Source organism: Pelophylax lessonae (genome assembly GCF_965119305.1).
Source record: "Pelophylax lessonae genome assembly, chromosome: 10".
Taxonomy (NCBI): domain Eukaryota; kingdom Metazoa; phylum Chordata; class Amphibia; order Anura; family Ranidae; genus Pelophylax; species Pelophylax lessonae.
The window spans coordinates 235,999,067-236,014,148 of record NC_138777.1 but is presented as its reverse complement, the minus strand read 5'-3'; the positions used below and the strand labels follow the sequence as shown (position 1 = coordinate 236,014,148).

The 15,082-nt window shown below is 48.3% G+C and overlaps 1 protein-coding gene across 1 annotated transcript in view; it reads left to right on the top strand.

Annotated features, from left to right (window-relative positions):
* The first annotated feature begins 315 nt into the window (after positions 1-315).
* MLYCD (malonyl-CoA decarboxylase) overlaps positions 316-15,082 on the top strand; it is a 55,117-nt gene continuing 40,350 nt past the window's right edge. Inside the window, exons 1-2 of the mRNA XM_082270267.1 lie at positions 316-946; positions 13,207-13,319. Coding sequence (XP_082126393.1) covers positions 386-946; positions 13,207-13,319 — 674 coding nt within the window. The 5' untranslated portion in view covers positions 316-385. The remainder of the gene's footprint in view (positions 947-13,206; positions 13,320-15,082) is intronic.

Sequence of the window (15,082 nt, the reverse complement as noted above, 5' to 3'; positions counted from 1 at the left end):
ATATATGTATATTTTAACGTGTGTGAGAAAGGAAAACATTGCTTAGGACAGCAGCCAGGTTGCTAAGCAACAACAAGCTTCATGTTTATTACATGTATTCTCAGGTAGAATGACTTGTTTTCACTTTTATTTTCCCGGAGAGCAGACAGGATTGGTTTTTAGCCTCCCCTGTGAACTCCAGTAGCTCCAGGTACACCTCCTTCACTGTCTATATAGGAAAACAAAGGTCAGGCGCCACATTCAACATGGCGGCTTCGTGCTGCCGCCGACGCCCACGAAGCCGCTTCTGTGATTGGTCAGCCGCGGTCAGGCGTCATGACGTCGCCTCTGGAACCCGGAAGCAGTGTAGTAGAAGCTGTCAGCTGTCTGTCCCTTGGCTGGTATCATGCGCCTGGTTCACTTGCTGCTCCCTCAGCGCCTGCAGCAAGTAGCCGCCGTCACCAGCCGCCTGTGCTCGGCCTGCTGCGGCCAGGGGAGGCTGCAGGCTCATCCCATGCCAAGGCTCGCCTCCAGGCAGGCCAGCTCTCTGCCCACAGCCATGTTGGAGGACCTCCTGAGCAGGTGTGTGCCCCCTCTGCCCCCCTACGAGACCAAAGAAAAGACCCCTCCTCCCCCTGAGTCGCAGAGCTTGCACTTCATGGAGCAGTATGGGAAGCTGGACGCGGGGCGGAGGGCGGCCCTGCTGGGTGAGCTGGCAGCGGGGTACGGCGTGGACCATGCCCAGGTGGCAGAGCTGAGCGATAAGCTGGTCCAGGATCAGCAGAAGAGGGATCTGGGCACCGTGCTGCAGGTGGAGGACCGACTCCGCTATTACCTCACCCCCCAGTACAAGGGGCTCTTCTGTCACATCAGCAAGCTGGAGGGGGGCGTCAAGTTCCTGGTGGACCTGAGAGCCGACCTCATAGAGAGCATGGCGTCCAAGATGGTCGACGGACCGCACATCCGGGTAAGACGGGGCGCTCATCTGGAAAATTCTAGAGGGCCTTGAGTGCAGCCCCCACCTCCAGAGGGCCCCGCAAAGCGGCACATTTTAACATTTTAACACCCCAAAATAATCACCCCCAGCGTTGGTGTCAGTGGGGGCAACAATAACCCCCAGCATAGATGTCAGTGGAGGCAATAATAACCCCCAGCATTGGTGTCAGTAGAGGCCATAATAACCCGCAGCATTGGTGTCAGTGGAGGCAATAATAACCCGCAGCATTGGTGTCAGCGGAGGCAATAATAACCCCCAGCATTGGTGTCAGTGGAGGCAATAATAACCCCCAGCATTGGTGTCAGCGGAGGCAATAATAACCCCCAGCATTGGTGTCAGTGGAGGCCATAATAACCCCCAGCATTGGTGTCAGTAGAGGCCATAATAACCCCCAGCATTGGTGTCAGTAGAGGCCATAATAACCCCCAGCATTGGTTGTCAGTAGAGGCCATAATAACCCCCAGCATTGGTGTCAGTAGAGGCCATAATAACCCCCAGCATTGGTGTCAGTAGAGGCAATAATAACCCCCAGCATTGGTGTCAGTAGAGGCAATAATAACCCCCAGCATTGGTGTCAGTAGAGGCAATAATAACCCCCAGCATTGGTGTCAGTAGAGGCAATAATAGCCCCCAGCATTGGTGTCAGAGGAGGCAATAATAACCCCCAGCATTGGTGTCAGTGGAGGCCATAATAACCCCCAGCATTGGTGTCAGTAGAGGCCATAATAACCCCCAGCATAGATGTCAGTGGAGGCAATAATAGCCCCCAGCATTGGTGTCAGTGGAGGCAATAATAACCCCCAGCATTGGTGTCAGTAGAGGCAATAATAACCCCCAGCATTGGTGTCAGTGGAGGCCATAATAACCCCCAGCATTGGTGTCAGTGGAGGCCATAATAACCCCCAGCATTGGTGTCAGTGGAGGCCATAATAACCCCCAGCATTGGTGTCAGTGGAGGCCATAATAACCCCCAGCATTGGTGTCAGTGGAGGCCATAATAACCCCCAGCATTGGTGTCAGTGGAGGCCATAATAACCCCCAGCATTGGTGTCAATGGAGGCAATAATAACCCCCAGCATTGGTGTCAGTAGAGGCCATAATAACCCCCAGCATTGGTGTCAGTAGAGGCCATAATAAACCCCAGCATTGGTGTCAGTGGAGGCAATAATAACCCCCAGCATTGGTGTCAGTGGAGGCAATAATAACCCCCAGCATTGGTGTCAGTGGAGGCAATAATAACCCCCAGCATTGGTGTCAGTGGAGGCAATAATAACCCCCAGCATTGGTGTCAGTGGAGGCAATAATAACCCCCAGCATTGGTGTCAGAGAAGATAGAAGGTGAATAATATCAGCGCTTAGAAACCTAACAATAAGCAGCTATACACTCAGGTTCAAGTACAAAAACCAGCACATAGAATATAAAACAAATAGTGTAGCGCTAAATGAAATGTAATAGCATAACATGTCCATGCAAGTAACTGTCCATGCAAGTAGCCCACAGGTGCAGACTGTAGTGGAAGAATCCTGATGGGAGATGCAGGTATTACAGGTGCTCTTCAGCGTGCCACACACAGCCCACCACCATACAGAATGGTGGTGGGCTGTGGTGATACCTAAAATAATCAGGCAACCAGATCTCCACTCTCCACTTTCCTCAGGTAAAATACAGGGTGCCGCTATAAGTGTGAAACCATGGAACAGTCTACTCCAGGACTCTCTCCAACATAAAACGTTAAAAGGGAGACAAAAGCAAGCAGCCCATAGCGTAAACCTGATACGAACTTTAATAATCTTAGAAACATAAAATTGGCCTCTTACTCTGAGATGATCAGCAGTACAAATGTGTGGCAACGACGGGAGCTAGGAGACCAGCGCGGTCCTCGCCGGTTTCCGAAGTGTCAGCGGGTGACATCAGACGCTCCTCCTAACCGACCCGCACGCGTATCGCCTCCCGTGGGTGGAGGCTTCCTCAGCGTTTTTTTTTTTTTTTGCGGTACTGCGACATTGCGGCGGACAGATCGGACCCTTGACTGACATTTCTGACACTTTTGGGGTTACCAGTGACATTTCTACAGTAATCAGTGCTATATATATGCACTGTTACTGTAAAATGACACTGGCAGGGAAGGGGTTAACTTTATTGGGGGAAGGAGGGGCTGTGTGTGTCCCTAGGGGCGTGCTTTCTACTGTGATTGGACATGGCTACTGGTGTAGGAACAGTGATCAACAGTCCTACATAGTAGAACTGTATGATCACCATTCCTACACAGGGGAGAATGACAGGCGGCTTTGTTTACATCAGCCGCCTGCCTTTCTCCCTCTCCACCCGACGATCGCCGAGTGACCATCAGACATCGGGTCCACCGGTCACAAGCACGGACTTGCTGGGGAACGAGCCGTGGCGGGCACGCGCCAGCGCGGGCATGTGCTCGCCCGCTATTGGCTCACAAGGAAGTGACAGGCTAGTGACGTATATATACGTCACTTTGCCTGGCCGGGGCTGACCACCGCAGTATATAGTCGTGCGGCGGTTGGCAACTGGTTGATTAAAACTTCCACAAATGTTAAAAACAATGTACAAAACACAAATGGAGATCCATAAAGTGCAACAACATATATAGCACTGGCATATGAAGCCACCAGACTGAAAAGACTGGCGACTTATGGACCTCTGGCATATAACCCTGCTCTACGGCCGTTTCGCGTCACGCGCTTCTTCAGGAGAATTCTCCAATGGGGTTTAGACATTAATGGCTGTGTTGAGTTATTTTGAGGGGGACAGCAAATTTACACTGTTAGTCTCCATTCACACTAAGACCGCATTCACACTGCAGCGGCACGACTTTGGCGCGACTTGCACGGACTTCACAGAATGAATGTCTATGCAAGTCGCTCCGAGGTCGCCCTGAAGTAGTGCAGGAACCTTTTTCTAAGTCGGAGCGACTTGTGTCGCTCCTATTAGAACGGTTCCCGTACCACACAACGGACCGCGACTTGTCAGGCTGACAAGTCGTACTAGTGTAAATGGAGACTTATATGACTTGTCAGCCTGACAAGTCGCGGTCCGTTGTGTGGTACGGGAACCGTTCTAATAGGAGTGACACAAGTCGCTCCGACTTAGAAAAAGGTTCCTGCACTACTTCGGGGCGACCTGGAGTGACTTGCATAGACTTCCATTATGTGAAGTCCGTGCAAGTTGCGCCAAAGTCGCGCTGCATGCGACTTTACAGGTCGCCCCCCCAAGTCGTGCCACTTCAGTGTGAATGCGGTCTTATACAAGCTGTACACTCACTACTTTACATTGTAGCAAAGTGTCATTTCTTCAGTGTTGTCACATGAAAAGATAGAATAAAATATTTACAAAAATGTGAGGGGTGTACTTACTTTTATACTGTGTGTGTATAAATATATTGTCAAAAGTATTGGGACACCTGCCTTGTCACAAACTTTATTGGCATCCCAGTCTTAGTCCGTAGGGTTCAATATTGAGTTGGCCCACCCTTTGCAGCTATAACAGCTTCAACTCTTCTGGGAAGGCTGTCCACAAGGTTTAGGAGTGTCTATGGGAATGTTTGACCATTCTTCCAGAAGGACATTTGTGAGGTCAGCCACTGATGTTGGATGAGAAGGTCTGGCTCGCAGTCTCTGCTCTAATTCACTCCAAAGGTGTTCTATCGGGTTGAGGTCAGGACTCTGTGCAGGCCAGTCAAGTTCCTTCACCTCAAACTCGCTCATCCATGTCTTTATGGACCTTGCTTTGTGCACTGGTGCGCAGTCATGTTGGAACAGGGAGGGGCTGTCCCCAAACTCCTCCCACAAAGTTGGGAGCATGAAATTGTCCAAAATGTGTTGGTATGCTGACGCCTTAAGAGTTCCCTTCACTGGAACTAAGGTGCCAATCCCAACCCCTGAAAAACAACCCCACACCGTAATCCAACCCCCCCCCCCCCCCACACACAAAATGATTTGGACCAGTGCACAAAGCAAGGTCCATAATGACATGGATGAGTGAGTTTGGGGTGGAGGAACTTGACTGGCCTGCACAGAGTCCTGACCTGAACCCGATAGAACACCTTTGAGATGAATTAGAGTGGAGACTGCGATCAGGCCTTCTCTCCAACATCAGTGCCTGACCTCACAAATGCGCTTCTGGAAGAATGGTCAAACATTCCCATAGACACTCCTAAACCTTGTGGACAGCCTTCCCAGAAGAGTTGAAGCTGTTATAGCTGCAAAGGGTGGGCCAACTCAATATTGAACCCTACAGAATAAAGCCCCGTACACACAATAAGAAAATCTGAAGGGAAATTTCGTCCGACGACCGATCTGCCGATTTTTGGATTGTTAGTATGGTGCTTTCGACAGCCGACTCAGACTTTTTGGCTGACAAAATCCTGATGTGCAGGCTATAAAATTTTTGTTGTCCGTAATACAACGTCCGATTTTCGTCTCAGTAAAGATTTTGACGGAAAAAAATCTTAAGAGCAAGACTAGGCATGCTCAGAGAGGAAAGAACACATACAAAGCAATCCAACACATGACATCACTTCTGAAGTAGAATTCTGTCGTACGGGAAAATTCGTATGAAAAAAACCTCTTCACTTTCCACATCAGACTAGCATGCCACAAAAAACGGACGACGGATCTTTCGATAATCTGATCGTGTGTACGGGGCTTAAGACTGGGATGCCATTAAAGTTCATGTGTGTGTGTAAAGGCAGGCGTCCCAATACTTTTGGTAATAGAGTGTATATATACACTCTCTCCCATTTGGATGATTTACTCTTACTTCCTGTGTGGTCACAGGGACAGGAAGTGCAGTAAAATCTTACAAAGTGGGACAGCAGTGAAATCCAGAGTGAGGATCGCTTCCCAATTCAAAACAGTTGAAATAGTTACAAATTAGGGATAGACCGATATGGTTTTTTCAGGGCCGATACCGATATTTTGGTCACAACGTATCGGTATCGGCCGATATTGGTCGATATTTTGTACATTTAAAGTTTTGAAAAATAAAGACAATTTTTGATACAAATCGGCTACTGAACATGTTCATTTTTGTTTAATGATTAATGGCCGGCTGGATGGCACCCTGTGGTGGCTGGCTGGCTGGATGGCACCCTGTGGTGGCTGGCTAGCTTGCTGGCACCCCGTGGTGGCTGGCTAGCTTGCTGGCACCCCGTGGTGGCTGGTTAGCTTGCTGGCATCCCGTGGTGGCTGGCTGGCACCCCGTGGTGGCTGGCTGGCTGGCACCCCATGGTGGCTGGCTGGCTAGCTTGCTGGCACCCTGTGGTGGCTGGCTAGCTTGCTGGCACCCCGTGGTGGCTGGCTGGCACCCCGTGGTGGCTGGCTGGCTAGCTGGCACCCCGTGGTGTCTGGCTGGCTTGCTGGCATCCCGTGGTGGCTGGCTGGCACCCCGTGGTGGCTGGCTGGCTAGCTTGCTGGCACCCTGTGGTGGCTGGCTAGCTTGCTGGCACCCTGTGGTGGCTGGCTGGCACCCCGTGGTGGCTGGCTGGCTAGCTGGCTGGCACCCTGTGGTGGCTGGCTGGCTAGCTGGCTGGCACCCTGTGGTGGCTGGCTAGCTGGCTGGCACCCTGTGGTGGCTGGCTAGCTGGCTGGCACCCTGTGGTGGCTGGCTAGCTGGCTGGCACCCTGTGGTGGCTGGATGGCTGGCTGGCTAGCTTGCTGGCACCCTGTGGGGGCTGGCTGGCTGGCACCCTGTGGTAGGTGGGTGGCTGGTACAGGGCCTGTGGGTGGCTGGCTGGCTGGTACAGGGCCTGTGGGTGGGTGGCTGGTACAGGGCCTGTGGGTGGCTGGTACAGGGCCTGTGGGTGCCTGGTTCGCTGGAACAGGGCCTGTGGGTAGGTGGCTGGCTCGCTGGTACAGGGCCTGTGGGTAGGTGGCTGGCTCGCTGGTACAGGGCCTGTGGGTAGGTGGCTGGCTCGCTGGTACAGGGCCTGTGGTTGGCTGGCTGGCTCGCTGGTACAGGGCCTGTGGTTGGCTGGCTGGCTCGCTGGTACAGGGCCTGTGGTTGGCTAGCTGGCTCGCTGGTACAGGGCCTGTGGATGTGGCTGGCTGGCACCGGGCTGCTGTGGGTGGGTGTATGGCTGTGATACACTCCCGCGAGACTAGTCCTGACTCCAGACGAGGCTGTCCAAGGCGAGGGAGGCGGCCTAAGAAGGAAGAATGATGCCACAAAAATATCGGCCAGTTCCAGGAGGCCGATACCGATATATCGGGGAAAGTGCATATCGGCCCCGCCGATAATCGGTCTATCCCTATTACAAATAATATAGAAATGATAAAAAATATAAAATCTCAGGTGTTACAGTTCAGGTTTCGGGGGCTCCCTATGAATAGCGCTCCGCTCTCCCCCGAGCGATTTGTTTTTAGGGCCGCTGACGCCTCCAGCAGGTACCATAAATTTCTCAGCCAATGAGGAGAAATCCGCGTGTATATATAGAAGTCCTTAATTACCACAATTATAATCAGCTGTGCGTTGTGCTCATGCTGTGTCATATTTCATGTGCATTTTAAGCAGTTCTTGCATGGCGGCAGCTGGAAATGGTCCATTAATGGGCATTTTAACCTGTTGGTCGCAGCGGGGCGCGTCGTTGTAATGTTCACCTTGGTGGGAGCCGCACTTCATAACTCAGTAGGTTGTCATTTCTCTAATAGACGTTCAATCTTTATAATAGAAAAAGGAAGTTGGCCGTCCTTCCTTCTAATGGTGAAGTTATGAAATGAGCAGAAAAAAGTTGTGAAAGAGAAAACAAACCGGATGATATTGTGTGTGGAAGAGCGTGTGATACAGTATCTCACAAAAGTAAGTACACCCCTCACATTTTACTAAATATTTTATTCTATCTTTTCATGTGACAACACTGAAGAAATGAAACTTTGCTACAATGTAAAGTAGTGAGTGTACAGCTTGTATAACAGTGTAAATTTACTGTCCCCTCAAAATAACTCAACACACAGCCATTAATGTCTAAACCACTGGCAACAAAAGTGAGTACACCCCTAAGTGAAAATGTCCAAATTGGGCCCAATTGGCTATTTTCCCTCCCCGGTGTCATGTGACTCGTTAGTGTTACAAGGTCTCAGGTTTGAATGGGGAGCAGGTGTGTTACATTTGGTGTTATCGCTCTCACTCTCTCATACTGGTCACTGGAAGTTCAACATGGCACCTCATGGCAAAGAACTCTCTGAAAAAAAGAATTGTTGCTCCTACATAAAGATGGCCTAGGCTATAAGAAGATTGCCAAGACCCTGAAACTGAGCTGCAGCACGGTGGCCAAGACCATACAGCGGTTTACCAGGACAGGTTCCGCTCATAACAGGCCTCACCATGGTCAACCAAAGAGGTTGATTGCACGTGCTCAGCGTCATATCCAGAGGCTGTCTTTGGGAAATAGACGTATGAGTGCTGCCAGCATTGCTGCAGAGGTTGAAGGGGTGGGGGGTCAGCCTGTCAGTGCTCAGACCATACGCCACACACTGCATCAAACTGGTCTGCATGGCTGTCGTCCCAGAAGGAAGCCTCTTCCAAAGATGATGCACAAGAAAGCCCTCAAACAGTTTACTGAAGACAAGCAGACTAAGGACATTACTGGAACCATCTCCTGTGGTCTGATGAGACCAAGATAAACTTATTTGGTTCAGATGGTGTCAGGCGTGTGTGGCGGCAACCAGGTGAGGAGTACAAAGACAAGTGTGTCTTCCTACAGTCAAGCATGGTGGTGGGAGTGTCATGGTCTGGGGCTGCATGAGTGCTGCTGGCACTGGGGAGCTACACTTCATTGAGGGAACCATGAATGCCAACATGTACTGTGACATACTGAAGCAGAGCATGATCCCCTCCCTTCAGAGACTGGGCCACAGGGCAGTATTGCAACATAACGACCCCAAACACCTCCAAGACGACCACTGCCTTGCTAAAGAAGCTGAGGGTAAAGGTGATGGACTGGCCAAGCATGTCTCCAGACCTAAACCCTATTGAGCATCTGTGGGGCATCCTCAAATGGAAGGTGGAGGAGCGCAAGGTCTCTAACATCCACCAGCTCTGTGATGTCATCATGGAGGAGGGGAAGAGGACTCCAGTGGCAACCTGTGAAGCTCTGGTGAACTCCATGCCCAAGAGGGTTAAGGCAGTGCTGGAAAATAATGGTGGCCACACAAAATATCGACACTTTGGACCCAATTTGGAGATTGCCACTTAGGGGTGTACTGACTTTTTTTGCCAGCGGTTTAGACATTAATGGCTGTGTGTTGAGTTATTTTGAGGGGACAGCAAATTTACACTGTTATACAAGCTGTATACTCACTACTTTACATTGTAGCAAAGTGTCATTTCTTCAGTGTTGTCACATGAAAAGATAAAAAAAAATCAAAAATGTGAGGGGTGTACTAATTTTTGTGATATACTGTAACAGAATTAACACATCCACTGGTCCACTGCCAAAAGCAATTTTTTTTCTATGATTATCCATACACTTTTATAGCCGAACAAACATGGACACTAATCTAAATGTTAAAGCAGAATTCCAAGAATTTAGCAGCTTTATAAAAATGAAGGCACTCCAAATTAAGTCCAACGAGGTGCCTGCCACCTCCTAGGCTGATTTCTTTTGTGTGTATCTTACAGCTTTATTGTGCACCAGAACACAACTTCCGGATCTCAGATGCTGGACTGAGCTGGTCTTAAGCCCCTTCAAGTGTAGAGTCTGTGCAGCTTAATATGCCCCCTCTCCCCTCCTCCTGCCCAATCACAGAAGCCTTTGTATTGTGTGAACTCTCACAAAGGCTTCTGTGAATGGGCAGCAGAAGAGAGGGTTAAGGCAGTGCTGGAAAATAATGGTGGTCACACAAAATATTGACACTTTGGGCCCAATTTGGACATTTTCACTTAGGGGTGTACTCACTTTTGTTGCCAGCGGTTTAGACATTAATGGCTGTGTGTTGAGTTATTTTGAGGGGACAGTAAATTTACACTGTTATACAAGCTGTACACTCACTACTTTACATTGTAGCAAAGTGTCATTTCTTCAGTGTTGTCACATGAAAAGATAGAATAAAATATTTACAAAAAATGTGAGGGGTGTACTTACTTTTGTGAGATACTGTGTGTGTATATGTATGTATATATATATATATATATATATATATATATATATATATATTATGTGTGTGTGTGTTTGTGTGCTCCAGACTGTCCCTTTCTATATGCGGTGCAGTACATTGCATACTCCAGGCCAGTCCACTGTGAATGCTATGCTGTACGTTGTATACTCCATACCACGAATAATCTCAGCTTTGTCCTATGAACGTTTTCTTCCCCTTTAAGAAGGTTTGTCCTCCCAGCTTCAGTGAAACGTTTTTCAGACTCTGAATGAAAATTCTGATTCAATTAAGTCAGGAATAGAATTAATTGTGTGCAGCGCGGCCCTTTCACATCAAGACGCCGCGTACTGGAAACAGATAAGAGAAAGCCAAAAATAAAAATAAAGACCGTCCCATGAATGCGAGCGGGGGAGGGAGAACAATGGCGTGCACGGAGTACAGCGGCGGATCGTCAGCGAATGCCAACGGCACAAATAAATAATCGCCAAAAAAAAAAACCCAACAATTGATTAGAAATTTTCAGACAGCGCAGCAATCCATCGGAACGTCTCTATAAATTTAATTTAGATTTCTCGTTGCCGATCGCGGCTCCCTAAAAACTTTGCGTTCTCCAGAATTCTGTAAACACGGCGGCGGGACGGGGAGGAAAATAAGAATGTTTTTTTTTTTTTTTTTGAAGGAAAACATGGAATTGTTCAAATTTATTTTTTTCCAAACTGAAAAAAAGACCCGCTAATAGTTTTTTTTGGACATAAAGCTTGTTTGCTGTTGAATGCGCCCGGCTGGTAGCGGGGAGTTATTTTCGGTACTGAGTGGCTGAATGAAATTTGAACAAAAGAGAGCGACGCGGCGAGGACTAACAATATGCGTCTTCCAGCTTCTCAAAATTGGCAATTTTTTTTTGGCCTTGAATTATTTGTGCCAAACTTTTTGCTGCTTGAATTCTTTCCTGTGCTGAGTAACTTTAACCGTTTCGCTACCGGTTTTTTTGCAGAGGTTTTTTTTTTTTTCTTTGCGCACACGTTTACTTAAGCTCCAGAATATTTTGCCCCACCCCCATGACCAGGCCATTTTTTCTATTGGGCACTGCTAAAACATAGCCAATATAAAATAAAATAAAAAAAATAAAAAATTCTGCGGGGGATCAGCAGAGCTGGGGGTTTCAACTGAGCGTGGGATCAGCAGAGCTTGGGGTTGCAACTGAGCAGGGGATTGGCAGAGCTTGGGGTTGCAACTGAGCAGGGGATTGGCAGAGCTTGGGGTTGCAACTGAGCAGTGGATTGGCAGAGCTTGGGGTTGCAACTGAGCAGGGGATTGGCAGAGCTTGGGGTTGCAACTGAGCAGGGGATTGGCAGAGCTTGGGGTTGCAGCTGAGCGGGGGATCGGCAGAGCTTTCAGTTGCAACTGAGCGGGGGGATCGGCAGAGCTTTCAGTTGCAACTGAGCGGGGGATTGGCAGAGCTTGGGGTTGCAATTGAGCGGGGGATTGGCAGAGCTTGGGGTTGCAACTGAGCGGGGGGAGAGGATTGGCAGAGCTTTGGGTTGCAACTGAGCGGGAGGATTGGCAGAGTTGTTGAAGTAAGTGTAAATGAGCCCTAAAAAACAATAGATTTGTGCAGAAGCATGGTCTTAGTGGAGATTCCCGAAACCTTTTCAGAGTTCCCAAGTAAAGTGTTGGTTGACTGTTGTACCATGTTCTATGAATTCGTAGTGAACTATCCCCTTGTTTTAAAAAAAACACACTAGGCAGGGTGGCTACATTCCTACATACAGGGGGACCAAGAGAGGGGGGCTACATTCCTAAATACAATGGGACCAAGGCAGGGTGGCTACGTTCCTACGTACAGGGGGACCCACGCAGGGTGGCTACGTTCCTACATAAAGGGGGACCAACGCAGGGTGGCTACATTCCTACATACAGGGGGACCAAGGCAGGGTGGCTACATACAGTGGGACCAAGGCAGGCTGGCTACGTTCCTACATACAGTGGGACCCACGCAGGGTGGCTACGTTCCTGCATACAGTGGGACCAGGGCAGGGTGGCTACATTCCTACATACAGTGGGACCAAGGCAGGGTGGCTACATTCCTACATACAGTGGGACCAAGGCAGGGTGGCTACATTCCTACATACAGTGGGACCAAGGCAGGGTGGCTACGTTCCTACATACAGTGGGACCCACGCAGGGTGGCTGCGTTCCTACATACAGGGGGACCAGGGCAGGGTGGCTACATTCCTACATACAGTGGGACCAAGGCAGGGTGGCTACGTTCCTACATACAGTGGGACCCACGCAGGGTGGCTACGTTCCTACATACAGTGGGACCAAGGCAGGGTGGCTACATTCCTACATATAGGGGGACCAACGCAGGGTGGCTACATTCCTACATACAGGGGGACCAAGGCAGGGTGGCTACGTTCCTACATACAGGGGGATTAAGGCAAGGTGGCTACATTCCTACATACAGTGGGACCCACGCAGGGTGGCTACATTCCTACATACAGGGGGATCAAGGCAGGGTGGCTACATTCCTACATACAGTGGGACCAAGAGAAGGTGGCTACATTCCTACATACAGGGGGACCAAGGCGGGGTGGCTACATTCCTACATACAGTGGGACCAAGGCAGGGTGGCTACGTTCCTACATACAGGGGGATTAAGGCAAGGTGGCTACATTCCTACATACAGTGGGACCCACGCAGGGTGGCTACATTCCTACATACAGGGGGACCAAGGCAGGGTGGCTACATTCCTACATACAGTGGGACCAAGAGAAGGTGGCTACATTCCTACATACAGGGGGACCAAGGCAGGGTGGCTACGTTCCTACATACATTGAGACCATGGAAAAGAAATGTAGCCACCCTTGAGCAGGAAGTCCAAACACCTCAGCAAAAACAAATAAATTTGTAGATTTGGAGGAGGCCGAGAGTAATGGAAGGAACTTTTCTGAGTTCGGAATACAGACTTCTATGGAATTTAATGTAGAGTTGAGTGTCAGATTTAAGGTGTGTAAAATGCATTCTTTAGTTTTGAAGTGAAAAGTTGGACTTTTTTGCTGTTGAACTTTTAGGATGACATTTGGATTTCCATTGTGTGTCTGCAGGAGATGAACGGGGTCCTGAGGAGCATGCTGTCAGAGTGGTTCTCCGTAGGATTCCTCCATTTGCAGAGAATTACATGGCAGTCTCCTTGTGACGTTCTGCAGAAGATCAGCGAGTAAGTGCACTTCCTGCAGATTATTGCTTTTGGAATCCAAAATCATTTTTTCCTTTTTTTTTTTTTTTCCCTTTTATTTATTTTCTACCTTTTTCAGATGGTGAAGAAAAGAGGAGTCTGTCATGTTGGGTATCGCTGTCTATGTTCATGTTGTGGAGATTTCTCCTCGCTTTCTGTATGGCCAAGGGGACAGGATATGGGAGATAATCTTACCAGGGGGGTCCCATAGCGAGCTGCTTGCTGTGGGGGCACTCAATAGGTGGGAGGGGCCATGGGCAGAGAAGAGGAGGATCCGGGCTGCTCTGTCCAAAACCATCTTTATAGAGGAGGTAAGTAGAACAGGTTTGTTTTTTTTCTCATTTATTTTTTTTACATAACAAACAAGACTTTACAATCCCTTTTAACCACTTCTGGACCGGGAGAATTTACCCTCTTAATGACCAGGCCATATTTTGCGATTCAGCACTGCGTTATTTTAACGGACAATTGCGCGGTTGTGGTAGGCTGTACCTAAATAATTGATGTACTTTTTTTTCCCCATAAATAGAGCTTTCTTTTGGTGGTATGTGATCACCACTGCATTTTTATTTTTTTTATTATTTATTTTTTTTTTTTGCGCTATAAACAAAAAAAGAGCAACAATTTAAAAAAAAAAAAAAAAAAAACAATATTTTTCACTTTCTGCTATATAACATTTCCAAAAAAAATGTAAAAATCTAATTTTTTTTAACATTTTAAGCCAATTTGCTTTCTGCTACATATTTTTGTTAAAAAAAAAAAAATCGCGATAAGCGTATTTTGGTTTGGTTTGCGCTAAAGTTATCGCATCTACTAACTACAGGAAAGATTTATGTCATTTTTATTCTTGTGGCTTTTTTTTTTTTTTTCATTTATATTTTATTTATTTATTTTTTGCGCTATAAACAAAAAAAAGAGCGACAATTTTTGAAAAAAAAAAAAACAATATTTTTTCACATTCAGCTATATGACATTCTCAAAAAAAAATTTAAAAATCTAGATTTTTTTTTAACATTTTAGGCCAATTTGTTTTCTGCTACATAGTTTTGTTAAAAAAAAAAAATTGTTTTGGGTTGTGCAAAAGTTACTACTAACTACGGGAAAGATTTGTCATTTTTATTGTGTTTTTTTTTTTCTACTAGTAATGACAGCAATCTGCAATTTTTTTTTTTTTGCGGGATTGCGACATTGCGGCGGACCCCTAACTGACATTTTTGACACTTTTGGGGGGACCAGTAACATTACTACAGTAATCAGTGCTATAAATATGCACTGCTACTGTAATAATGACACTGGCAGGGAAGGGGCTAACGGTGTGGGTGATCAAGGGGTTAAATGTAAGCCTAGGGGAGTGATTCTAACTGTGGGGGGGGGGGGGGGGGGGTGTGGCTTCTGAAATGATCATAGAGATCTGTGATCCTATATAGAAGGATCACAGGCGCTCTGTGATCATTCCAGGGAGAAGAACGGTCAGCTGTGATTACAACATCCGACCGTTCTTCTCTCTCAGCGGGGAGCGATCGCGGGTGTCAGGCGGCAATCGGAGCCACCTGCCCCTTGCATTGACTTCCCCGCTGACGAGTGGCGGCTGGAGCGCGCCGCCGACGGCACGTGCTCGCCCCCTAGACTCCCGAGAGCGAGCGCCAAAAGGTGTCCCAGTGTGGGGGGTGGGAAGCTGCTCAGAGTGTGGGGGGCTGCTTGGGCCAGCTCAGAGAGCTGTCCCAGAAAGGGGGGGTCCCAGCTGG